The 26,293-nt window shown below is 42.5% G+C and overlaps 1 protein-coding gene across 19 annotated transcripts in view; it reads right to left on the bottom strand.

The window, feature by feature from the left end:
• The window catches only part of sytl2a (synaptotagmin-like 2a), a 156,161-nt gene that overhangs the window by 8,331 nt on the left and 121,537 nt on the right, over positions 1-26,293 (bottom strand). For 18 of the 19 annotated variants that reach the window (XM_085998842.1, XM_085998843.1, XM_085998852.1 and 15 more), the window contains 7 exons: positions 24,342-24,430; positions 22,009-22,122; positions 9,795-9,964; positions 6,975-7,077; positions 2,567-2,728; positions 561-636; positions 392-482 (listed from right to left, as the gene is read on the bottom strand). In XM_085998842.1, coding sequence (XP_085854968.1) covers positions 392-482; positions 561-636; positions 2,567-2,728; positions 6,975-7,077; positions 9,795-9,964; positions 22,009-22,122; positions 24,342-24,430 — 805 coding nt within the window. The remainder of the gene's footprint in view (positions 1-391; positions 483-560; positions 637-2,566; positions 2,729-6,974; positions 7,078-9,794; positions 9,965-22,008; positions 22,123-24,341; positions 24,431-26,293) is intronic. The other variant, XM_085998850.1, reaches the window with a different exon arrangement.

Raw genomic sequence — 26,293 nt, 5'->3', positions numbered from 1 at the left:
CACAATCACAGCTACATAACTTTGGTTGGGGTTATTTCGGTGTTACTGGGTGGTAGAAACCTGATTAGAGATTTTCAAACTAAGAGTTGCGGTAGAAATGGGCATGGACCTGGGAGGTGAGGTTCAAGAACTTGAGAAAAGGGAGGTTGGCAATGAGGTGATAGTTAGTGAGAAAAGAGGGGTCAATAGAGAGTTTTTTCAGGAGGAGGCAATGGTGATGGTGGTTTTGAAATCGAGGTGGACAGTGCCCAAGGAATGTAAACCATTTACAATCTCACCTAGAATGGAAAGAGGAGACAGATCTAATAAACGCGCTTACTTTGGAGAAGACATGGTGAAGTATAATATGGTAAAGTACACAGTGAGTGTAATAGTAAAGTAATCCTATTACCATTTAACAAATGGATCCACACGATTTGCCCTAATCTGTGGTAAATTACAGGCTTCCTTCACCCAAATCTGAACTTCTCCTGCTTTTTTTCCTGTGTAGAGAAACATCAATTAGCATGTTGATACAACACCAAATAACCATAAATTACTAGATATGAAGGTTAAAATACCTCTAGGTCCCTGAGGAATGTAGCGGAAAGCCACTTTTAGGCTACCTTTGTCATCCATTCTGTCAGCTGAAAGTGTCTGCAAAAATTATGAGCAAGATCGATCATTTGGTCTACACTTTATTGGGTAACATTTTTGCCCTGACATATCAAAAGCTATGTTCAAAATGTGCAAATATATTCTTCAACCATAATTGCAAAAAATAGATTATTTGGTCATTGAGACCTTGCTGTGCACAAATTGACTACCACATTTTTTGCTACATTACAACAGTGGCTGCACTTACATAGAAACATAGAAGATAGGAGCAGGAGTAGGCCATTCGGCCCCTCGAGCCTGCTCCGCCATTCAATGCGATCATGGCTGATCATTCAAATTCAGTACCCTGTCCCTGCCTTCTCCCCATATCCCTTGATCCCTTTAGCCTTAAGAAATATATCCAATTTATTCTTGAATATATTTAATGAATTGGCCTCTACTGCCTTCTTTGGCAGAGAATTCCACAGGTTCACCACTCTCTGGGTGAAGAAATTCCTCCTCATCGCTGTCCTAAATGGCTTACCCCTTATCCTTAGATTGTGACCCCTGGTTCTGGACTCCCCGACCATCGGGAACATCCTTCCTGCATCTAGTCTGTCTAGTCCCGTTAGAATTTTATAAGTTTCAATGAGATCCCCTCTCATTCTTCTAAACTCCAGTGAGTATAAGCCCAATCAACCCAATCTCTCCTCATACATCATTCCTGCCATCCCAGGTATCAGTCTGGTGAATCTTCGCTGAACTCCTTCCATGGCAAGAACATCCTTCCTCAGATAAGGCAACCAAAACTGCACACAATAGTCAAGGTGTGGTCTCACCAAGGCCCTGTACAACTGCAGCAAGACATCCTTGTTCCTGTACTCAAACCCAAACTTCGAAAGTAATTAATTAACTGAAATGCTTTGGGACGTCCTGAAGTCGTGAAATCGGCTTTATGTAAATGCAAGTTCTATGTTTTCTGTATTTGCAGTTTTTTCTCTTTCTCTAATTTCTCCTATTATTTTACCTTTTTGTTTGTGTGGGCCTCTTCCATGCTTTTACCAAAGTTATTCCTTTGTTCTTTTAATACAGTTCCATTGCCTCACCGAGATGATCTTTTCTATCATTTAATAGTTTACCATTGAGGACTTTGCAGGTCACACCAGCCATTAGTCCGTCAATGAGTGGAATATGCGGTTTCTTCGCCATCCAATTTTTCCTCTCTCTTTTTTCAGTCTTACTAAAATGCTTGCTTATCTTAGTTTTTATTACTGATGGAGTATATACAGGTTGAGCATCCTGAATCCGGCAACCTCGGGATCGAGGCCGAGCCGATTTTCATGTTTTTCCGGACTTCAGAACGTGTTTCTGATGTCCGAAGTCCGGAAATATCGCAACCTGGGCTCGGGCGTTTCCGGACATCAGAAACATGTTCCGAGTCCGGAAGTGCCTGGGCCGTTCCACGTAGCACTGACGCGTTTCTCCACCCCTCCCCTTCTGTTAAAGGGGAGGGACGCTGCGAGCTCTGCAGAGCGTCCGATGGCCCACACTAGGCCACCAGGGCGGCGTGGTGCTGTGGCCGCAGCCTGGCGGAAACATTTAGTGGAGCTGTGCAGATTAAGGAGGATAAAACACAACACTAAAGTTTTATTGCATCACTCGCATTTTTCACAGGATTTTTCAAAAAAAAAATGTTAATGGCTTTTTGAAGTACAGATTGAGTGTCCAAAATCTAGAACATTTTACGGATTCCGGACGACCCTGCCACCAATCGTCCCGGGGTCCGGATTCTGGAACTCTAGATTTTGGACGCTCAACCTGTACCTGAAATGTTAACTTTTTCTTTATTTTTTTTTTCTTTACAGCGACTGACTGACGTGCTAAGTAGTTGCAGTATTCTGGGCTAATATTTCAGATTTCCAACAAGTGCAATTTTTTTCCTTTTTAATTTGTACTATATAATATTTTAAATAATGTTATTGTAAATTACCCTTGGTTTCAGGTTGTACCAGTCCATTTTCTTGTTGCTCCAATCCCACTTTTCCAATTCTATTTCTACTTCACCTAGAAAGTTGTTGCGCCCAAATGTGTCATTGTGCCAGACAGAGAGGTTCACGGTCTGAGCCATCAGGGAGGCTTTTTCAATTTTATACTGTAACATGAGAGATATAAAACACACTTAACCAGAATAGGAACAAAAAAGTTAAACATATGGGCACCAGTGTACAATTCCATGAAGAGATCATTCTTAGACGTTAGTCAGGAACGTAATCATGTTTCATCAAGCTATACATCAAAAAAGCTTAAACATTTTGCATATTTACTGCTCTTTAGTTCACATATGCAATTCTGAAGCCAAAATAAATCATAAACCGCATTTGTGGAAGATGTTCAGGAATTCAGAAGAAACACAAGTCACAAAAAACAATATATTGTAGAAACGGAGGTTTCTATCGAAAAGACTGAGTTCGACTCAGGCAATTAAAACAATGAACTTTAATGGAACAAAACAGGTTTTAACTAGAAACTGCTGGAATACATCGAATACAGGTCTGCTCTCCTTGAAGGCTCCACAAGGACTGATCCCCTGGTCTGGAGGCTGACGTCATGATGTCATCACGTTCTTCCCGCCATTGGGGAATCACGTGACTAACGGCATGACGTCATCACGTTGAAACCGCACTGTAAAGGTAACTAGACATTGTACAGTCAAACAGTGTAATTAAAGGTACAGGCACAGACAGTAACTACATTGCTGTTAAAGGAATTATGTACAACCGCTCAGTCCTTTGGTGGCTCTGCCACAATGTACACATTTAAAAAGCGCTTAGAATAACATATACAACCTATTTCATAATAACAGCAAGTAATGGACCCAAGTACTCTCCTGGCCATGGCCAATTAATTTTTGCATTCTAAAAGGTATTTTATAATGTCTCTTATCTTTTTAGGTTTCATAATGAGACATATCTGGTTGGATTTCCCTCTTTTTGGAGAGATAGCAGCAAAGCAGCACTTCTACTTGCCCCTCCAACCCCACCATATACCTGCCCTGTTTTCCTGGGTTGGGATTAAGTCGGCATACAGGGCGGGGTCAAGGCAAGATTCTGTCACCAAGAGAGAACCTGCCACTGCAACAGAGGGAAATCAGGCAGTGCTGCAGCAGGGATAATGCTGCAGTGCCAGAAGACCTCCGTTACTGCACTTAGAGGGCAAAGAGCCCCAAAGACTGAAATCTACAACAGTAACTAGAGGCCAAATTGAAGGAAAAGGAGATCAGTACAAGACTCGCTGCTTCCATCCTAGCATGTCAGGGCCTTACCACCACTACCTTAGGGACTGCTGCTCAGCTTCTCTTGGCACTCCCAGAAGAGTAGTGGGAGCAGAGGTAGATACAGGAAAATCTGCTGGGATCCTGCATCACTAACATTTGTGTGCAGCGGGCAGGAAAGTGGTGGCCAGCAGCAGCCATGGTGCAGGTGGAAGAGGAGCAAAGTTAGGGTCAAGTCAGGGAGGCAGTAGTAGGCGTTGCTGCCTAATTTTTAGTCAGTATCTCACCCAATTTCATGTGACATTGTAGAGGAAAATTCAGCCAATTATGCCTTGACCAAGAGGGTAGTTTTGCAATTAGGTTCCAAGCATCTGCTACTGAGCACTCAGAATAGGAAGAAAATGACCCAGGGCTGCTCATCTGTACAAGATTTCTACTGCTCAAAATCTTAGGTGCGTTCTTTATACTCAACTTTACAGTTTCACCACAAGCAGCAAATAGGAAAGATCTTTCTCTCTCCTCTCCCCATATCAAATCTGCACAGCTTGTCTGCAATAGCATAGAACTCACTATAGGAACAGGAGCCCCTGAATCCTGTTCCATCATTTTGTTAGATCAAGGCTGATCTGTACCTCAACTCCATATACCGATAAATTTACCTAGCAAAAATCCATTGATCTCAGTCTTGAAAATTTCAATTAGTCCAACATCCACAGCCTTTTGAGTGAGAAAGCTCCATATTTCCACTGTCCTTTGTGAGAAAAAAATGCTTCCTAAACATGTGTCCTTTACAGGCAGAGACAGGAGAAATTATAATGGGGAATAAGGAAATGGCAGCGACATTAAACAAATACTTTGTTTCTGTCTTCATGGTAGATGACACAAAAAAATTCAGGAAATAGTGAGGAACCAAGGGTCTAGTGCGAATGAGGAACTTAAAGAAATTAGTATTAGTAAAGAAATTATTGGGACTAAAATCTGACAAATCCCTTGAACCTGTTGGCCTACATCATAGGGTTTTTAAAAAGAGGTGGCTACAGAGATAGTGGATGCATTGGTTTTCATCTTGCGGAATTCTAGATTCTAGAATAGTCCCCGTGGATTGGAAGGTAACAAATGTAACTCCACTATTCAAGAAAGGAGGGAGAGAGAAAACAGGGAACTATAGACCAGTTAGCCTGACATGAGTAGTGGGGAAAATGCTAGAATCTATTATTAAGGACGCGGTAACAGGACATTTAGAAAATCATAATATGATTGCACAGAGCCACCACTGATTTATGAAAGGGAAATCATGTTTGACAAATTTATTAAGAGTTTTTTGAGATTGTAACTAGCAGGGTAGATAAGGGGGAACCAGTGGATGTCGTGTATTTGGATTTTCAGAAAGCATTCAATAAGGTGCCACACAAGTGATTATTACACAAAATGAGGGCTCACAGGATTGGGGGTAATATATTAGCATGGATAGAGGATTGATTAATGGACAGAAAACAGAGAGTAGGGAAAAACGGGTTATTTTCAGGTTGGCAGGTTGTAACTAGTGGGGTACCACAAGGATCAGTGCTTCGGCCTCAGCTATTTACAATCTATATCAATGACTAAGATGAGAGGACAGAGTGTAACATATCAAAGTTTGCTGATGATACAAAGTTAGGTGGGAAAGTAAGTTGTGAGGAGAATGCAAAGAGGCTGCAAAGGGATGTGGACAGGTTAAGTGAGTGGGCAAGAACATGGCAGATGGAATACAATGTGGAGAAATATGAAGTTATCCATTTTGGTAGGAAAAATAGAAAAGCAGAATATTTTTAAATGGTGAGAGATTGGGAAATGTTGGTATTCAGAGGGACCTGGGTGTCCTTGTACACGAATCGCTGAAAATTAACATGCAGATACAGCAGGCAATTAGGAAAACAAATGGTATGTTAGCCTTTATTACAAAAGGATTGGAGTATAAGAATAAAGAAGTCTTACTGCAATTATACAGGGCTTTGGTGAGACCATACTTGGAGTGCTGTGTACAGTTTTGGTCTCCTTACCTAAGGAAGGATATACTTGCCAGAGGGAGTGCAACAAAGGTTCACCAGACTGGTTCCTGGGATGTGGGGATTGTCCTATGAGGAGCTTTGAGGAGACTAGGCCTATATTCCCTAGAATTTAGAAGAATGAGAGGTAATCTCATTGAAACATATAAAATTCTTACAGGGCTTGAGAGGGTAGATGTTGGGAGGATGTTTCTCTGGCTGGGAGTCTAGAATTAGGGGGCCACAGTCTCAGAATAAGGGGTCGGCCATTTAGGACTGAGATGGAGAAATTTCTTCACTCAAAAGATTGTGAATCTTTAGACTTCTCTACTCCAGAGGGCTCTGGATGCTCAGTTGTTGAGTATATTCAAGACAGAGATTGATAGAGTTTTGGATATTAAGTGAATCAAGAGATATGGGGATAGTGCAGAAAGGTGGAGATGAGGTAGAAGATCAGCCATGATCCTATTGAATGGCGGAGCAGGCTCAAAGGGCCGAAAGGCCTACTCCTGCTCCTATTTCTTATGTTCTTATGTTCCTGATTTCACTCCCAACTGACCTAGCTTTAATTTGAAGATTATGCCCACTTGTTCTGGATTCCCCCACCAAAGGAAATAGTTTCTATGCATCTACCCTATCGTATTCCTTTACCATTTTAAACACTTTGATTCAATCACCCCTCAACCTTCTAAACTCAAGGGAATACAAACCAAGTTTATGCAAGTGGTCTTCATAATTTAACTCTAACACCCGCGATCATTCTGGTGAATCTGCACTGTACCCTCACCAAGGCAGATACATCTTTCCTGAGGTGCAGTGCCTATTTAGGTGTCGTATCACTGCGATCACATTGTGAAACTTGCTTAGAACATTTTAGTAGTAAAATACATTGATATAACCCTTGAGGCTTTCTGACAAGTCATTACCAGAGGGTCATTCACCAGTAAGCAGGCTAAAAATACATTTGAATTTGAAAATTTAATTTGGGTTCACATTATTTATTAATTTATATTTCAAAATGAAATGATATAAAAAGACACTCTGACAAAGTTATTCACAGCTAAACTCAATAAAGCACAGAAAAAAATGATGACCTCTCTTACCCTTAGTATTTCATTGTAGACTGGATTCAAGGTTTTCTTTTTAACTGATGTTTTCCTCTTACCCAGTTTAATTTTATCTGGAAGCAGGTAACTTTTCACGTATCTAAAGCAACCAAAGACTTATAATGAGATAAAATTGAACAGATGGAGTTCTGTGATCTTTTAACTGCTGGAGCCTGCATTTTAATCCAGCCCATTCTGATCACAAGATAATTACGGTTGAGGAAAGCCATTTAGCCCATCATCATTTATCCAACCAAAGATATCCTAGCATCTTCTCCCCCCACTCGCCAACCCCCAACCCCAATTCAGCATCCAATGGTTTAAGATTCCAGGATTTTTGCCTCCATTCTTGGAGGTCGATTCTATATGTAGATTATTTATTGTGAAGAAACATTTTCTAACACCAGTCTTAAATTTATTGTTTACTAGCTTGAATTTGTATCCCTTCTTGTCTTACACTCTTAACTGAATTTAAAGTTATATTCCAGGTTTAGTTTTATATTCCTCTATAAAAATCACCTTAGAAGCAACCTTTCCAGGATGAAAAGCACAAGTCTCTCCAGTCTTTTCTCATAAGTTCAGCTCTTTTACACTAGAGGAAATCAGCACAAGGCACAAGAGGTGGCTCTGCTCTGCCTTTTGTGTTTAAACGTCATCCTTGTATTTCAGTGACCAGAACTGGGTGCAGTACTCAGATCTTTTTTTAGACTCATCTTCAGCATTATAAGGTGAAATGACATCATCAGACAAGGTCAAATCTCAAAAAGACAGCCAGCCAATCAGCTGCTCGACACAGAGCAGCAGCAATGAGCTGCCCAAGGATGCAGTCTGAGAGCATTACACAATTTGGTCAGGACTTGTATTCTACTGTTTCGGCTATGTGGCTCAACATTCTATTGACTGTTGATTGCGGCTCTGCTTTGGTTGGACATGTTGACTCTCGAGTCTACCAAGGCTGCAAGGTCTCACTGGTTTCATCCAAAACCATTCATGGAGTGTGTGTATTTCAACACCATTCATAGAGTGTGTTTCGCTTACTTTTTCTTCTTGTGCATACTATTTTACACTTGTTTGCATTCAATTTCATCTGTTATTGTTCTGTCCACTTACATATTTTACTCAACTCATTCTGTAATTTCTACCTCCTCAGAATCCATTAACCCTCCTAGTTTGGTATCATCTGCAAATTTGACCACTTTGCATTGAGCTTATGAATATAAGCCTTTTATGTGAGTTAGAAACAGCAGTGGTCCCAACACCGAGTTCTGGACACCCCAACCCAACCTAAATCCTCCAGCAATTACTTGTTTTCTTTACCCTTAAACCAGTTTCACATCCATTCTCTGGATTTACCCTGAATCCCTATTGCTTTGAATTTAATTAGTAGCCTTTTGTCTAACTTTATCAAAGGCATTTTGGAAGTTGAGCTACACCACATTGTAGGGTTTTCCACAGTCTACTTGTGATGTCACATCCTCAAAGTAGTCCAGGTTAGACAGGATCTCCCCCTTCTGAATTTATGTTGACTGCTATTTTCTAGACAATAGTATAGCTGTCGTTTTCTGCTGATAATTGATTCCAATATTTTAAACAGTTGCCTGAACTGATGAAAGGTCAACAATTTGAAATTTGACACCATTTCTCTCTCCACAGATGTTGCCTGACCTGCTGAGTGTTTCCAGAATTTTCTGTTTTTTTTTTTAAGAATACCAGTATCCACAGTATTCCAGTCTACTGATTGACTCAGACATAATGATTGTCAATGCCTCAGAAATCTTATGCCTGGTCCCTCTCAGTAGAAATCATAGAATTATACAGCACAGGAGGCGGCTATTCGGCCCATCATGCCTGTGCTGGTGCTTTGAAAGAGCAATCCAATTAGTCCCAATCCCTTGCTCTTTCCCCAGAGCACTGCAATTTTTTCCTTTTCAAATGTATATCCAATTCTCTATTAAAAGTGATTAAATCTGCTTCCACCACCCTTTCAGGCAATGCATTCTGGATCATAATAGTTCATGAACCAAGAGCAAACTGCTGTTCAAAGAAGGAAGATTGAGTGTACATCCAGTATCCCAACAAAAGGTACTTGATAATCAACATAAAAATACCAAGCAATTTATGTCTATTTGATAAAATATATGAGTCAGTGGGATAGAGATTCCCCAAAAGATCAACATCAATGCTAGTGAATCCCATCAAGGCTTTTGTTAATAGTCATTTGAGAAGGATTTTGCCCACAGATCGTGCATCTCTGTTGCGCAGTGGTTTCTGCATCTCTAACAGTTATCTGATTAATTTAATTGTTTCGAATTAACATTGTGTGAGTCCAATGCCACCAGGACAAATGCAAGTGTCCCCCTCATTTCAGAACAATGAGTGGCCCAATCAAATAAAGTGTGCATGCAACAGTTTGGTTATCACTATCAATAAGGCAGGTGATGTCCTGAAGTACCCACCAGTCTAGCAAGACTGAAAGAAAATCGGTGGACACCACATGATCATATTCCGTGGTCACCCAGGCATGCACTTGGGCTTTGACTAGCGGCAAGGATGCGGAGAAATCATCCCTGGAGATCCTACACATCCTGATTTCTTGAAAATAATTTTTCTATCTGATTGAGAGCTCAAGATCAGTTAACTCAGCACATATCTTAGATCAAACCGAGATCTTTGTCGGTGTGCCTCAGCTACATACTGGATAAACTCCATAGACCATCATGGAAGCCTAGCATTATGTTTGAAACAGGATACATATATAGCTACAAAAATGGATATTGTGAAGATTGAATAATAATTTAAAAAGATAGATTTACTAACGGATCAGATCGATTTTTCTTCTCTTCAGCAGCAGCTAGGTCTGAGCAGCGTACCACAAAAATATGGAACTCCTTCAACTTGTCTACATAATCCAATGAAAATTGGATTCTTCCTCTGACATCAATGTTTCCAAAGTCACCACTGTAGATGCTCACTGTACTCCCACTAACCTGTTAGCATTCAAACAGTTCAAACATTAAATATCTAAACAATATTTTTTTTTAAATCAAGAAAATTGGTTACTTATGTTGTACAAATATAGCTTACATTTTCTCAGCTCATTCACCCATTATTCCTTCAGCATTTTTGCTGCTGTTACACAAGTTTTTCCCTCAAATACTGTTAGAACTACTTAAGAAATGTTGACTGACTCCTCTTTGAATCTGATCTATTTTAATAGGGTCTTGAAAATGAGAGATTCAATAGTTATATGGACAGTAAAAAGAATGGCACAAAGTACGGCTTCTGAATCATTCCTAACGTCATCACTAGGGAAAGCAGAACGAGATTAGCAAGCTGTAAAATAATTTTAGGAAAAACTGTCAATCTTGAACGAAACAGTAAAAAGAAAATGGGCATTCATTAGTTTTTTTGTATTCAAGAGAAGAAAATGCCATTCTGCCAGAAAAAAAAAATCAATGGAGAGAACTGTAGGTATTTAAACAAAATTCCATTCTTCCATATTTCGATCAATCAGTCCCTTTACCTAATGGAAAATATCTTATTGACTTTCAGCTCCAATGATTAAATTTAAATGCACTGTAGTAATTGGTTTTTGGAGAGAGGGAATGGAGAAATGGAACTACAAATAGACATTTTCAATTGGAAGTCTTTTTTAATACAATCAGGTCATATATATATTAATGATGATATTAGATGAAGAAAAAAATACAGGACCACTGAACAATTTTACATCTCTGCATCATTACATGAGCTACGTGACTTCACTGGCGTTATTGGTAATTATTACAGTCCTACTAATAAGCCACTTGATTTTCTAAACTAAGAACAAGCAGAGTTACTTTCCTGCTACCCTGCCAGAGTTGGAATTTTAAATGTTGATGGGCCAGGCACAGTCTGAGATTTCTCTCTTTCCTATCTACAGTCTGACTCCATTTTCCAGACAGTACACTGTGCAGCTCGGAGTAAGAGGGCGTAGCACAGGCTGCATTGCACAATTTTTTTGTTCGTCTTAAATAATGAATGAATGCATTAACTTAAACGAATACAACTCCTTGAAACCCTAGTCTCTGAAACAAAGCCAAGAAAGGAAGACATACATTTACATTGTTTTGTTTTATTACTCCCATTCATTTGATTCTTAAATTTATTCTCTCAAACTTGCATTTGACATTGATGCACTTAGCTCCTCATTTTTTTCTTTTTTGCAGATGTTTCATAAAACACGGCAGCAGTTGTCCTGCATGGTTAGTAAAGAATACTGCAAATGCGATGTTATGTATAACACAATAAGCTCATGCAAAATGGTTGTAACACTGGCAGAGACACCTATTGGCAGTGCCACAATTAGTGCACAAACACAAAGAACAACGGCATAAGAAAATGCAGGTTTAATCCTCCACGCCGCCATATTATTGCCATAAATCAATATTGTTGGTAGGTGGTAAGGGGAAGGCACACAAGGGCAACAATCAGAGGACTTGCCATGCCTGATCTAGTGTCACATGCCTCCTAGTGGCCAGCTGAAAAATGCCATTGACAGCAGCCTGGAAGCAGGTCATTCACTTACCCTTGTCACTTCTGATGCATAATCAGGAGAGGGTGGGGGGACTGGTGGGATAGAGTTATCCTACAACCTCAGAATAAAACTGCTGGTATGAAATAGTTAAAAGCCACAAGCTCAATATACTATAAAAATGCATTTTTTTTGGCAATTTCTTTTGCATTTCTCTTGCACCACATAGCACTCTCCACCCACCCCTCCCCAAACCCCGACAAGAAAGCAAGCAGATTTCTGCCAATGCCCTTCTGGAACAATGGTGCAAGGGTAAATTGTAGTGTATGTACTTTGCAGAAGGAACTATATTCTGCAGCCCCTGTATACTGCAGTACCAGTAGTGACCACCCCTGTATATAAGCCTGTGTAGTAACTTTTGCATAGTAGTTCCAGTTTGTCTCCACTCAGTAAAGACCTGTTATAACCAACTCCTGCAGTCCGTGTCTCAATTACACACGGACATAATACTGGCGACGAGCAGATCCGAACTTACCTACAGTCTGCACCACCTCATGGGGATCCATCCCAGAAGCGAAGTTGTCAGAGGTCGAGGCCAGAAGGAAGAAAAATAAATAAATAAAACAGAAGAAACGGGCGTCGACCGTGGGCAACCGCCTGTGATTCATCGGAGTTGAAGATTTGCAGGAGAGGCTGTCGACAGCGGGGCTTGGTTATCCTGTCGATGGTGTTCCAGCTAATCGGGCTGGTGGCAGGTAGTACACTGATCCTTCCTGGGCTGCGGCAGGCTAGAGCTCGATCGGGTGGCTTTTCAACGGGGCCGAGCAGCGTTGTCGGGAAGAGGAGAGAGAGAGAGAGAGAGAGAGAGGGGGTGGAGCACACAGGGCGCGGCCGGTGCTACGAAGCCGGGCAGCATACAGACCCGAGAAGAGGGAGGAAAGTGTCCCGCAGGGTTGCTCCGACGACGGGGAAATAAGAGAAATTAGAAGCGCAGAAAGCCGCGAGGAGCTGCAGTTTGCCACGGGAACCGCGGAGAGCGGCGTTAGCAGCAGCGCGGGGGGAAGTGCGCGAAGACCATAGGGCGTCGCCATCAAGGCATAAAACGCCAGCAACAGCGCTAGCAGCAGCGGGGAAGACGGAAAGCGCGGGAGGCGCCATCTTAGATTTCCAAGATGCCGAAGACTGGCAATATCACTGCCTTCGATAATGCAATAGAAGACTGGACCACATATGTGGAAAGAGTCGAAGTATATTGCAAGGCAAACGAAGTAGCCGATGAGAAAAAGGCATCGGTACTACTAAACTTAATGGGCGCAAGAACGTACGGCCTATTGCGGAACCTGATTACTCCAGCCAAACCGATGGCGATGAGTTTTAATGAAATTGTTGATATCCTACAGGAACACCTAAATCCTACACCGCTGCTGATAGCAGAAAGATTTAAATTCCACAGGAGAAATCAGCATAAAGATGAGAGCAATGCTGATTACCTTACGGAACTACGCAAGCTATCAAAGCACTGCCAGTTTGGAGCAGGACTGGCAGATACCCTACGGGACAAATTTGTCTGTGGACTCCTGAGTGAAGGAACCCAGAAGAGGTTACTCTCAGAGAAAGAGCTGACGCTAGATAAGGCTTTCAGCGTGGTAGTATCGTACGAAGCAGCAGCAAGGGGAGCTGTGGAAATGCAGCAAAATCCACAGGAATACGGCACCCAAGAAATGACATGGGGATTTGAAAAATGTTATCGCTGCGGCAGAACAACCCATGACCAGAAGGACTGCTGGTCCAAGGACAAAATATGCAGGCAATGCGGAAAGATGGGACACATTGCACGAGTTTGCAGGTCTGGGAAGAAGACTAACGACAACAAAAAGGCTACTAAGGAACAGTACAGGACAGTACAAAAGATGGCGGACAGTAGTTCCGAAGACCAGATGAGCGATAGTGAATCCGGGAACGAGAGACTAAGCTGTCTCAAACTTCACAACGTAATCGCAAGAGGATCACCGAACCATTTGGGTCACCCTCACGATAGCAGGGTCCCAAGTCAAAATGGAATTGGATACAGGATCAGCCCTGACCGTCATGAATCGACGAGACTACGAGCGGCTATTCTCACACATACCCTTGAAAGAGACATCCATTGTCTTGAAGACGTATACGGGGCAAAAAGTATACCCCAGAGGGAAAATAAGGGTGCCTGTCGAATACAACGGCAAGGAAATACAAAAATTGTATCTGTACATACTGCAAGATGGTGGACCACCGTTATTGGGACGTGAATGGATCAGAAAGATAAGTTTAGACTGGCACTCCATTCAGGCACTGACGGTGGCTGGTAAAAAGGATGACGACGTCACACCTGGACGATTGTCAAAAATCTTAGCTAACGCCAAAGAGGTATTTCAACAAGAACTGGGACCTCTTAAAGGCGTAACTGCCTCGATAAAAATAGAAGAGAATGCAATTCCCAAGTTTTTCAAAGCAAGACCGGTACCATATGCAATTCGCGCAGCCGTCGAGGCAGAGCTGGAGAATCTGGAGAATGCAGGCGTGTCATCTAAGGTAGACTGGAGCGAGTGGGCGACACCCATTGTTCCTGTCATGAAGAAAACGTTAAACAATAAGTCTGAGGAGCCAAGGAAGGTTCGCATCTGTGGGGACTTCAAAGTGACGGTGAACCCAGTCCTTCACACAGTACAATATCCTCTCCCGAGGTTAGAAGATATTTTCGCCTCACTATCTGGAGGGAAGCGTTTTACAAAAATTGACCTAGCACAAGCATATTTGCAGATGGAGGTTGAAGAATCCTCTAGGAAGTATCTCACGATAAACACTCACAAAGGTCTTTACCAGTATAATCGACTGGTATTCGGAGTAGCATCAGCTCCGGCGATATGGCAAAGAGCGATGGAACAAGTCCTGCAAGGGATTCCGGGGACTCACTGTTACTTGGACGACATCCTAGTGACAGGTGAAGATGACAGTGAACACCTTGCCAACCTAGAGCAGGTGCTCACTAGACTAAGAGAACATGGGCTACGAGCCAATCGCCCCAAATGCGAGTTTTTTAAGAAACAGATATCGTATTGTGGCCACGTGATTGATGAAGAGGGGTTACATAAGTCCCCTGACAAAATTGAAGCGGTAGTTAAGGCTCCAGTGCCTGAAAATGTGTCGCAACTGAGGTCATTCCTCGGATTGGTGAATTACTACCATAAGTTTTTGCCGAATTTGTCCACAATTCTGCACCCACTGAACGCCCTACTACAAACTGGAGTAGCATGGAAATGGAGCGATGAATGTAAGCGGGCCTTTAAGAAGAGTAAAGACCTAATCACTTCAAGAGAAGTATTGGCTCACTACAACCCATCACTACCGATAAGACTGGCGTGAGATGCGTCTCCCTACGGCATTGGAGCGGTACTGTCACATAAATTCCTTGATGGTTCAGAGAGGCCGATAGCTTTTGCGTCACGCTCGTTAACTTCAGCCGAGCGTAACTACGCCCAGATTGCCAGAGAGGCCCTCAGCCTGGTGTGGGGGGTGAAGAAGTTCAATCACTACCTGCACGGTCAGAAATTTACTCTACTAACTGATCATCAACCTCTTGTCTCCATTTTCAACCCTCAGAAGGGCGTCCCGATAATGACAGCACAACGGCTACAGAGGTGGTCCCTTTTCCTAGGGGCACACCAATATGACATCGAGTACAAAAGAACTAAACAGCATGGGAATGCTGATGGATTGTCGCGCCTGCCGTTGCCGACGGTGGAAGAAGCACCTGCAGTGGATCCTATGGAGATATTCCACTCGACCATAGTCGAATGTCTACCTGTGACGAATGCAAACATAGAAAAGTAAACACGAAATGATCCGACACTCTCCAGGGTCTATGATTTAACGGTGAAGGGATGGCCAGCACATGGCGAACCACTGTTGCCAGCATTCTCGCCGAGAAGAGAACAGCTGTCAGTGTGCAGAGGAACCTTGATGTGTGGATCCAGAGTAGTAATTCCACCCAAATTGAAGGATAGAGTGCTCAATGAGCTTCATGAGGGTCATCTGGGAGGGGTAAAAATGAAGAACTTAGCCAGAGCGTTTGTGTGGTGACCGGGAATCGATAGAGAAATCGAAGAGATGACCAAGAGCTGTACAGGATGCCAGGAGGTCCAAAACACCCCACCACAAGCCCCTCTACATCCATGGGAGTGGCCCTCATCTCCATGGCAAAGGGTACACATTGATTTTGCTGGTCCATTTATGGACTCGATGTTTTTAATTGCGGTGGATGCACATTCAAAGTGGCCAGAGGTAATAAAAATGTCCTCAACCACCACAGAAAAAACTATCACAGTCTTACGAACCATATTCGCCAGAAATGGGCTGCCTGAACAGATTTGCTCTGACAATGGACCACAGTTTGTGTCTGAAGAGTTCCGGAGGTTCTTAAAGAACAATGGTGTTAAGCACTACACATCCGCCCCATATCATCCAGCCACCAATGGATTGGCTGAGAGGTTCGTTCAAACATTCAAGAAGGCTATCAAGGCAATGTGTAATGAAGACATACCCCTACAACACAAGGTGGATAACTTCGTTTGCCTACCGGAATGCGACACATGCGGTTACCAACCAAACTCCAGCCATGATATTCTTCAATCGAAGACTACGATGCCGCTTGGATTTGGTTAAGCCAAACATCAGAAGAGATGTGGAGAACAGGCAGTTTCAGAATATGAATGAAAGGCCGACCAGGAATTTTAAGATAGGTCAACCAGTTTTGGCCCGGGACTACCGTACAGAGAAATGGCAGCCAGGAATGATCTGTACATGGCAAGGACCTCTAATGTACACCATGGACGTTGGAGAGAGCATTGTAAGACGCCGTGCTGACCAGATTCTAGAGTCACTGGAAAACGTCAATTCCACACCACGATCCGATACACCTGGTGATGAAACCGAAGTACCAATTACATCTACCTCAGAATTGGTGATATTGGAAGCAGACGAACCAAACAATGACGTTGATCCCGAATCAACTTTGCCAGAAGAACCTGATACCCCAAAGAGGCGTTATCCAGACAGAATCGGGAAGCTTCCTCAAAGACTGAACTTATAATTGCTTAACTTCAGCTAATGTATCTAGCAACTGTAATTGTAAATATGTTATTTAATTATTAATCGAATGTTATGTACTCTTTAGCTAAAAGGGGAGGAATTGTAGTGTATGTACTTTGCAGAAGGAACTATATTCTGTAGCCCCTGTATACTGCAGTACCAGTAGTGACCACCCCTGTATATAAGCCTGTGTAGTAACTTTTGCATAGTAGTTCCAGTTTGTCTCCACTCAGTAAAGACCTGTTATAACCAACTCCTGCAGTCCGTGTCTCAATTACACACGGACATAATATAAAGGATATATCAGAGCAACTGGAGAGGAAATTGGAAATGTGGGGGGGCCGGGGTGCGAGAGGATCCAATTGTCATGGTCCATATGACCAATGACATAGGGAAGAAAAGGGAGGTAGTCCTGCTAACGGAATATCAGAAGTTACGAACAAAATTAACAAACAGGACCTCACGGGTGATAATCTCAGGATTACTACCCAAGCCATGTTCTAATTGGCATAGGGATAGCCAGATCAGGAAGGTGAATGCGTAGCTGAATGACTGTGGGAAACAGGGGTTCCATTTCATAGGACATTGGCACCAGTACTGGGACAGGAAGGAGCTCTACTGTTGGGATGGGCTCCACCTGATACTTGAAGGATAGAGAGAAAATGAACCAGAGCAGATAAGAGAAGTAATTGTAGGGGAACATCTAGGCAATAGCAATCATTACAGAATAAGGTTTACAATAATGATTGAGAAAGACATAATTAAGATAAAAACCAAAGTAATAGTTTGGAAAGAGTTATTTTGAGGGGATGAGAATGGAACTACGGAAGCTAAACTAGAAAAAAATCTGACAGAGATAGAATAATAAAAGGGACATATTTAAAACGGTAATCAAGAGCTTTCAGGAGAAATAAATTCCGCTAAAAAACAAGAACAAACTAGCCAATATGAAACACCATGGATGAATAAAGAGATAAGGGCAAAATTGAAACAAAAGATAAAGCCATACACTAAGCACATAGACAATAAGGAGGATGACAAAAGGGATTACGATGAGGTTAGGAAAGAGTTTAAAAAAAAATAGGAATGCAAAGAAGAACTATGATATTAAATTATCAAGAAATAGTAAAGTAGTCTACAGACACAAAGAAAAATCAGCATAGGGATAGGGCCAGAAAGGAATGCACAAGATAAACTCACAGGTAATGACAAAAATATTGAAGTTTACCATACCTTCGTACTTACCAGGGAGACTAACAAGGTGGACATGACATTGGAAGAAGAGATCAAAAAAGATATAAAGACATTTAAGATAGATAATTACTAAACTAATCAAACCTAGAGAGGATAAAACCACTGGTACAGATGGATTACATCCACACATGTTAAAAGAGGTTAGCAGAAGCACTATTAAATATATATAAAAATTCATTAGTAAAGGCAATAATGACAGAGGATGGACAAACAGCTATTCCTATATTTAAAGAGAGCTAGAACAAGTCCAGGGAATTATAGATCAGTTAGCTTAACGTCAGTGCTAGGAAAGATAATGGCCCATAATTTGCGGTCAGCGGCGAAGCAAAGGCGTGCACCACTGGCCCCGAAGTGAACATAAGAACATAAGAAGTAGGAGCAGGAGTTGGCCATACGGCCCCTCGGGCCTGCTCCGCCATTCAATAGGATCATGGCTGATCCGAACCTAGACTCACGTCCACTTCCCTGCCCGCTCCCCGTAACCCCCAATTCCCTTATCAGCTAGGAAACTGTCTATCTCCGTTTTAAATTTATTTAATGTCGCAGCTTCCACAGCTCTCAGGTAGCAAATTCCATAGATTTACTACCCTCTGAGTGAAGAAGTTTCTCCTCATCTCAGTTTTGAAAGGGCAGACCCTTATTCTAAGATTATGCCTCCTAGTTCTAGTCTCACCCATCAGTGGAAACATCCTCCCCACATCGACCCGATCAAGCCCCCTCACAATCTTATATGTTTCGATAAGATCGCCTCTCATTCTTCTGAATTCCAATGAGTAGAGGCCCAACCTACTCAACCTTTCCTCATAAGTCAGCCCCCTCATCTCCGGAATCAACCGAGTGAACCTTCTCTGAACCACCTCGAGAGCAAGTATATCTTTTCTTAAATATGGAAACCAAAACTGTACACAGTATTCCAGGTGTGGCCTCACCAGTACCCTGTATAACTGAAGCAAGACTTCCCTGCTTTTATACTTCATCCCCCTTGCAATAAAAGCCAAGATTCCATTGGCCTTCCTGATCACCTGCATACTAACTTTTTGTGTTTCATGCACCAGGACCCCTAGATCCCTTTGTACTGTAGCACTTTGCAGTTTCTCTCCATTTAGATAATAACTTGCTCTTTGATTTTTTCTGCCAAAGTGCATAACCTCACACTTTCCAACATTCCATCTGCCAAATTTCTGCCCACTCACTTCGCCTGTCTATGTCCTTTTGCAGGTTTTTTATGTCCTCCTCACTCACTGCTTTCCCTCCCATCTTTGTATCGTCGGCAAACTTGGATATGTTGCACTTGGTCCCCTCCTCCAAATCGTTAATATAGATTGTAAAGAGTTGGGGTCCCAGCACTGACCCCTGCGGACCACCACTAGTTACTGATTGCCAACCCAAGAATGAACCATTTATCCCCACTCTGTTTTCTGTTAGATAGCCAATCTTCCACCCATGCCAGTATATTACCCCCAATCCCGTAATTTTTTTTATCTTGTGCAGTAATCTTTTGTGGCACCTTGTCAAATGCCTTTTGGAAGCAAGATGCTCACAAAGATCTCACGATCTCTTTGGCGAGAAGTTCGGCTTTTCTGACATTCAGTTGAAATCAGTGTAAGTTAATGGGGAATCCCCAACGCAAGCTGCTGTGACATCAACAAGTTGTCCAAGCAGCCAATCGCAATGCAGAATTCTCAGACCAGGAACCAGGAAGTGAAGGAGCTCCTTTTATTCTAACACTTTAAAAATGTTAGAGAGCAAAACAAAGATTGGAGCTCTTACATGGGGAAAGGGTAAACCTGAAATAAAGATGACAAACTTTAAAAAAAATAATTAAGTTTCTTAAAAATTGTAATTTTTATTTAAATGGATAAATTTGACACTCCACAAAATTAAAATTAGTTTTTCAGGGCCATAACATTTGCTTAGCATTCAATACACTGTTAAAACCCCAGTTACACCTAATCCAAAAGGATTTAACTTTTAATGGGGTATTTAACAGGCATATTACTATGAAAAAGCCAAAGTTTTCATCAGTTTCCCTGATTTCACAGATTACACTGATTACCAGCTTTTGGAGGTTGGGTGGGAGGAGGGGGGGGCACAATGGAGCCAGTGTTGGAGCAGTGAATAACTGACTGCAACTTCAGGATTTCCGTGTTAGGATGCGCCTGTGCTACATCCTGAAGTTGCAGTCAGTTTCAAAGGGATAATAACAGCGAACGCTGTTAGTTTGCCTTTATTACCCAGTGCAAATTCAGGCCCATTGGAATCTTTACTCCAAGATGTAATAGAAAAACATTTAAGAAACAAAAATATAATAAAGAGCAGTCAGCATGAATTTTAAAAGGGAAGGTCATGCTTGACCAACCTTATTGAATTCTTTGAAGAAGTAACAGAAATATTAGACAACGGTAATGTAGTACATGTAATATATTTTTGGATTTTCAAAAGGCCTTTGATAAGGTACCACATAGTAGACTCATGACTAAGATCAGAGAATGTAGAGTCAGGGGACAAGTAGCAGAATGGATAGCACGTTGGCTACAGAACAGGAAACAGAGATTAAGGGTTAAGGGTAGCTACTCAGATTGGCAAAAGGTGTTTCACAAGGATCGGTGCTGGGACCATTGTTGTTCACAATTTATGTAAATGATTTGGACTTGGGAATTCACAGAAATCACAGAAACCACACAGTGCAGATAGAGGCCATTTCGGCCCATCGAGCCTGCACCGACACATATCCCACCCGATCCCCGTAACCCCTACACCAACACATATCCCACCCTATCCCCGTAACCCCACGTATTCAATCCCCCTAACACTAAGGGTCAATTTATCATAGCCAATCAACCTAACCTGCACATCTTTGGACTGTGGGAGGAAACCGGAGCACCCGGAGTAAACCCACGCAAACACGGGGAGAATGTGCAAACTCCACACAGACAGTCGCCCGAGGCTGGATTCGAACCCGGGTCCCTGGCGCTGTGAATTGGAAGTACAATTTCAAAATTTGTGGATGACACCAAATTTGGGGTTATAGTAAATACCGAGGAAGCCTGTGACAAAATTCAAGACAACATTAATATACTTGCAGAATGGATGTGTAATTGGCAAATGAATTTCAATATAGATAAGTGTGAGGTGCTATATTTTGGTAGAAAGAATAAGGAGACCACATACTGCTTGGATAATAAGAGTCTAAATGGGGTAGAGGAGCAAAAAGGATCTCAGGGTATAGATACACAAATCATTAAAAAGTAGCAACATAGGTTAAGATGGCCATAAAAAGCAAACAAAGTACTGGGGTTCATTTCTAGAGGGATAGAACTGAAAAGCAGAGACATTATGTTAAAATTATATTGAACCCTGGTCTCCATATTAGAAAAAGAGTATAGAGACACTGGAGAAGATGCAAAAAAGATTCACAAGGATGATACCAGAACTGAGAGGATATACTCATCAGGAAAGACTGAACAGACTGGGGCTCTTTTCTCTAGAAAGGAGAAGGCTGAGGGGTGACCTGATAGAGGTCTTTAACATGATGAAAGGGTTTGCTAGGGTAGACGTAGAAAGGATGTTTCCACTTGTGGGGGAGACCAAAACTAGGGACCATAAATACAAGATAGTCACCAATAAATCCAAGAGGGAATTCAGGAGAAACTTCTTTACCCAAAGAGTGGTAAGAATGTGGAACTCCCTGCCACAAGGAGTAGTTGATGCAAATAGATTAGATGCATTTAAGGGGAAGCTAGATAAGCCTATGAAATAGAAAACAATAGGATATGCTGATAGGGTTAGATGAAGAGGGGTGGGAGAATGCTTGTCTAGAGCATAAACAGCAGCATCAACCAGTTAGGCCGAATGGCCTGTTTCTGTGCTGTAGACGCTTTGTAATCATTGAGAACTACCACAACCTACCATGACTCACCCTTCCCTGTGACACCTGTCCTCTACTCAACATCTCCATCAGAATTTTTAAGTCAAGGTTCCATTTGAAAAGCAGTTAGTTCATATGACAACATGGCAGGGATATCAATTCCTCTGGGTGGGAAGGAGGGTGAGGTTGGGGAAGAACACACAAACAAAACCCTAGTTGTTGAGATGAGGTTAGTAAAAGCATTATTATGGAATAACACAAGTTTTACATACAGAGGATCTGGATGCCATGCCAGAAGAGCTGCTAATGTTTGTTAGAGAGCTTGCGATCGTCCCATGCTTGTCCATCCGGAAGCTGCTTTCCGACATTGAGTCTGCATCATCATTCTATAGAATTCCATAATAAATCATCGGTTATCAATTGCTTTTCAATACCAACATAATTTGGCATGCTCTAAGGAAGAGTGGTATACTGGATCTCTTAACTAAAGGGTGGTGGATTATTGAAGAACAAGACCAAAGTTCCATTTATCATTTTGCTTAATCTCAGTGTGGAAAAGTTATTAATCCTATTAGTACTATTCAATCTAATTTGAACAGCTTTCTTTTTTTTAAATGCTAATTTCTTACTATTTATATAGCCCTTCCTACTGCCTATATTTCATTCCAATGGGACATTATTTGGCATTGGAGTATCCAGAACTAAGCACAGTTTCAGCCCATCTACTTTCAATAATCAAATGAGGTGCAATTATATCCAAATATTGATCAAAATAAAGGAACAGTGGTGAATCATTAACCACACACACACACACTATTTTCAATAACCTCAAGTCAATAAAATTACCATAATAGATCTCACATTAAGCACTAGTTTAGTATTATTTCACATCCAAACATCACTTCTTTACTCCCAATGGCAGTAATTACTAATCATAAACAAAAAGCCACAGTCAGCACTGATTTAGTCCTGGAGTAGAACAGAACCAATTAGATTTAAAAAAGGAAATATTTATTAATATTGTAGAATGTGTGTAATTTCTGCAGGTCACAATCTTTTTTATTGTCTTATGATCTCGCCCACAAACTATTATAATCTGATATTCTTATAGGAAATAGTAAAACAATTTAATAACATGTAATTGTGCCTCAGCTAAGGATTAAAAGTTTATTTAAATCTGAACAAAAGTAGGCTTTCCAGCAGCAAATGCATTAAAACATTTATAGTCGTGTAATAAATTTCTTAAATTGCTATTCCAACCACAAACCTTTGGAAAGATACCCATCTTAATCTACAGTTCCTAAACAGATTACCTGCAAACCCACTGCTTATTCACAAACCTGAAAGTTAATACTTGTGGCTTCTAAAACATTTGAGAATATATTAAACAAAAACAAATTGGACACCGCTTCTTTAAGTTACTGCGTTGAGAAACTGTTTGTTACTAAGTGAGAACTGTTACAGGCCCCAACAACCAAGTCGTAGGAAAATGGTCACCTAGTTCCATCTTCCATCTCCAGTTGGAGGACTTGATACAAAATCAAATCTAAAAATATATGCCAAAATAAATTCCTGTTATAATTTGTTCCTCATGTAATACTGATATAGCCATTTCCATCCTATGTAGGTATGGTTACAAGTAATTATGCATGAGATGTGTGGGGGGTGAAAAAGAAAGTAGTATTAGTTCTCAAGTAGAGTACAAGATGGAACCCTTCATTATGGGGAATTAAATACTGCCCCATTTCAGAAATATGGTCCCTGATATTTCCAGGGAGGCTGCAGAAGAGGCTAAATACAGCCGAAGAACCCAGCCAGCCCAGGGATGGGGAGGTCCTGCCAAACCTCTATCATTTTTTGTTCCATTTCCTACCCGGCTACCGGCCCAAATGACAGCATGGCCGGCGTCCGAGAGCTAAAACCAGCGGCAGGTGGCTGCAGCCAGGGATCCTTGGGGGGGGGCGCGGGTGGGAATGGGGGAAGGTCGGTGATCGTGGCAGCAGTGGGGGGGGGGGGGGGGAAAGAGATTCCATCAGGCTAGGTGGAAGAGAGGGGCCACGATCGGCAGGGGGAGGCCGAATGCTTCCTTGAAGGCCATGGGGAAGCACTCCTGTTCCTCCTGGCGCACAAAGAGTGCTGGAAAAGGCACTTATCTTACGGAGCCGGCAGCTCCCGCCTCCCTTTTACTGCTGGGTTTCCCGACCTCAGGGAAACCCGCACAGCAGTACTGAATTTTAAATTGGGCTCCAAATTGCACGGAGAGCCCAATTGAAATATGTTAATGAAGTGTCCCGCCTCTCCACAGTGGGGCACTCGGACACCCCGATAATTGCTGGCATACAAAAAGCGGTGGGTGTATGCACGCCGGGTTGGGGACGCATATTTAAATCTTTAACCCCCTCCCCTTCATTGTAGGAGGGTTAACAGAGGCCATGGTCTCTCTCGAAGTCATTGGACCTGCATCACAATTCATAAAGGAGTCTGCCCTATATAACAACACCAACGGCCGTTGCAATGTGTGAGACAAAGACCACAGAATTGGGGTTAATGAAAGCCAAATGACTCAGTAAAAACATACTGCAGTTGCTACTCTTGTCTTCCTTACCTCTGGAAATGCAGGTACTGACTTGCTCAAACGTTTCATTCTCTTTGATTGTAAAGATTGGCGTTCCGGGGATGGTGGAATAGTGGAAACTAAACAGCAAGTATAAACATACCTTTCAGTCAAAAAAAAGTTATTCAAGAAAAAACATTTTAATGAAACAGTATATGAAGTAATTTTATAAACCACAGATTCTACAGCATCCTATATTTGATTAAACTATCGTGAATGCATTTCCAAAATCCAGCCAAACTATGGCCGCGATTTTAATGGAGGCGGCGGGATGGAGTCGGGTTGCCTGGTAAGGGTGGTCTGGACCTGCTGCTGGCTGCATCCGATCCCCAGTTGAGATTTTAGTTTAATTGGCCCCTTAAGTTGAGTGGTGCGCGCTGGCCGGTCCAATGACTGGGATCGGATCTGTTAGTCGCCTCTGATGGCATCATTAGTGCAGATGTTTTTAAGGGCCCCATGCAGCCTCAGCCTTTCATTTCTTGATTCTGCTGGTGTCTGGAAGTGGCAAGGCCACAAGGAGTGCATCGAAACCTAAGGCTGCAGCTCTTGTGGAGGGAGTTAGAGGGCACAGGGAGATTCTGTTCCCTCCCGATGGCCAGAGGACGCCTCCTGAGCAAACCAAGGCAGCCTGGCTGTGCATTGCTGAGGAGGTGAGCGCAAGGTTCATTTGTTCACACACCTGGATCCTGTGCAGGAAATGCTTTAATGATCTTCTGCAATCATTAAAAGTGAGCATCACATCACACTTACCTTCACTCTGCTTCCCTTCTCATCTCATCACCAGCACTCTGCTTTGTAAGTCTGCTCCTCCACATCCCACCTTACCCTTACTTCCCTTGCACCCTTACCTAGCCATCTCTCTCTCTGTACTGAATGACCTCACACTCGCTCTCACGGTTATGCATTGACAACTAACAACTCACAGGGAGGCAGCTTCCTCTTGGCACCTCACTCCATCTTGGTCTCCCTCTAAGCTTCTATGTAAGGGATTCTTCACAGTCACTCCATCACTCTCGCTGAAACTCCACTTGTGTCCCTCCTTGCAGGAAAAGATAGCCCACAATAAGAGGGAGAGCACACAGACAGGAGGAGGCACACCAACCCTCACAACAGTGACAAGTGCCGAGGAGGCTGCGCACAAAACCGTTGGAGGTGGCAAGGAGCTGGAAGTGGGGGGTGGACGGGCGCACTAGATGAAGCTGGTGACAGAATAGAGTTTCATCCCTCTCATTTAGATTTAATGATTGACTGCAATGGCATATGATGTTCATAGAGATTTGCTTTGTATCATCTGCACAAAAGGATGTGTCGGCTACCTCAAAATCAGATGTCTAACTCATGCCTTTACTCTCCCACAGGACTGTCGAGCGCCCCCCTCCCCACTGTCCAGGAGGAAGAGCCAGACAACTCCTCAGAGGAACCTGCAGCCTCTGAGGGAGCAACATCACCAGGACCCAGCGCACCCAGCACCAGCGCAGATACGCACACCTCGGTGGGGCCTTCGTGACATAGAGTAGTGTTGTCACCTGGTGTATCACAGTGCACAAGTGAGCATCAGCAGATGGTGGAGACAGCGACAGCAGTGTCGAGTCCTCATCGGAGGTCGCAGGACTCTCCTAGATCTGCTCAGCTGCATGCAAACGCTGTGCCTCTGGAGCCATCCAGAAAGAGAAATCTAGGAACAAGTGCAGGAGTCTCAGAGTTTGCATCCAGGGTAACTGCGAGTGTGGAGAGAATGGAGGAGTCCATCTCTGACATGAGCACTGCCTTTGTGGAGGCAATGGCACATGAATGTTCCGCCTTGGAGTGGGTGACAACCACCATGGAGGACAGACGTCGCCAGTCTAACGAAAACATGGTGACTTTAAAATAGATTGTCAGCTATGGAAGAGAGATGGGCATCTATTGAGAGACACCAGAGCTTCATGGATGTCCTTGTTATG

Source organism: Somniosus microcephalus, chromosome 10, assembly GCF_052327205.1.
Source record: "Somniosus microcephalus isolate GS21.2 chromosome 10, FLI_Smic_1.0, whole genome shotgun sequence".
NCBI lineage: Eukaryota > Metazoa > Chordata > Chondrichthyes > Squaliformes > Somniosidae > Somniosus > Somniosus microcephalus.
The sequence above is the reverse complement of the archived record's forward strand: the minus strand, read 5'-3'. Positions and strand labels throughout refer to the sequence as shown.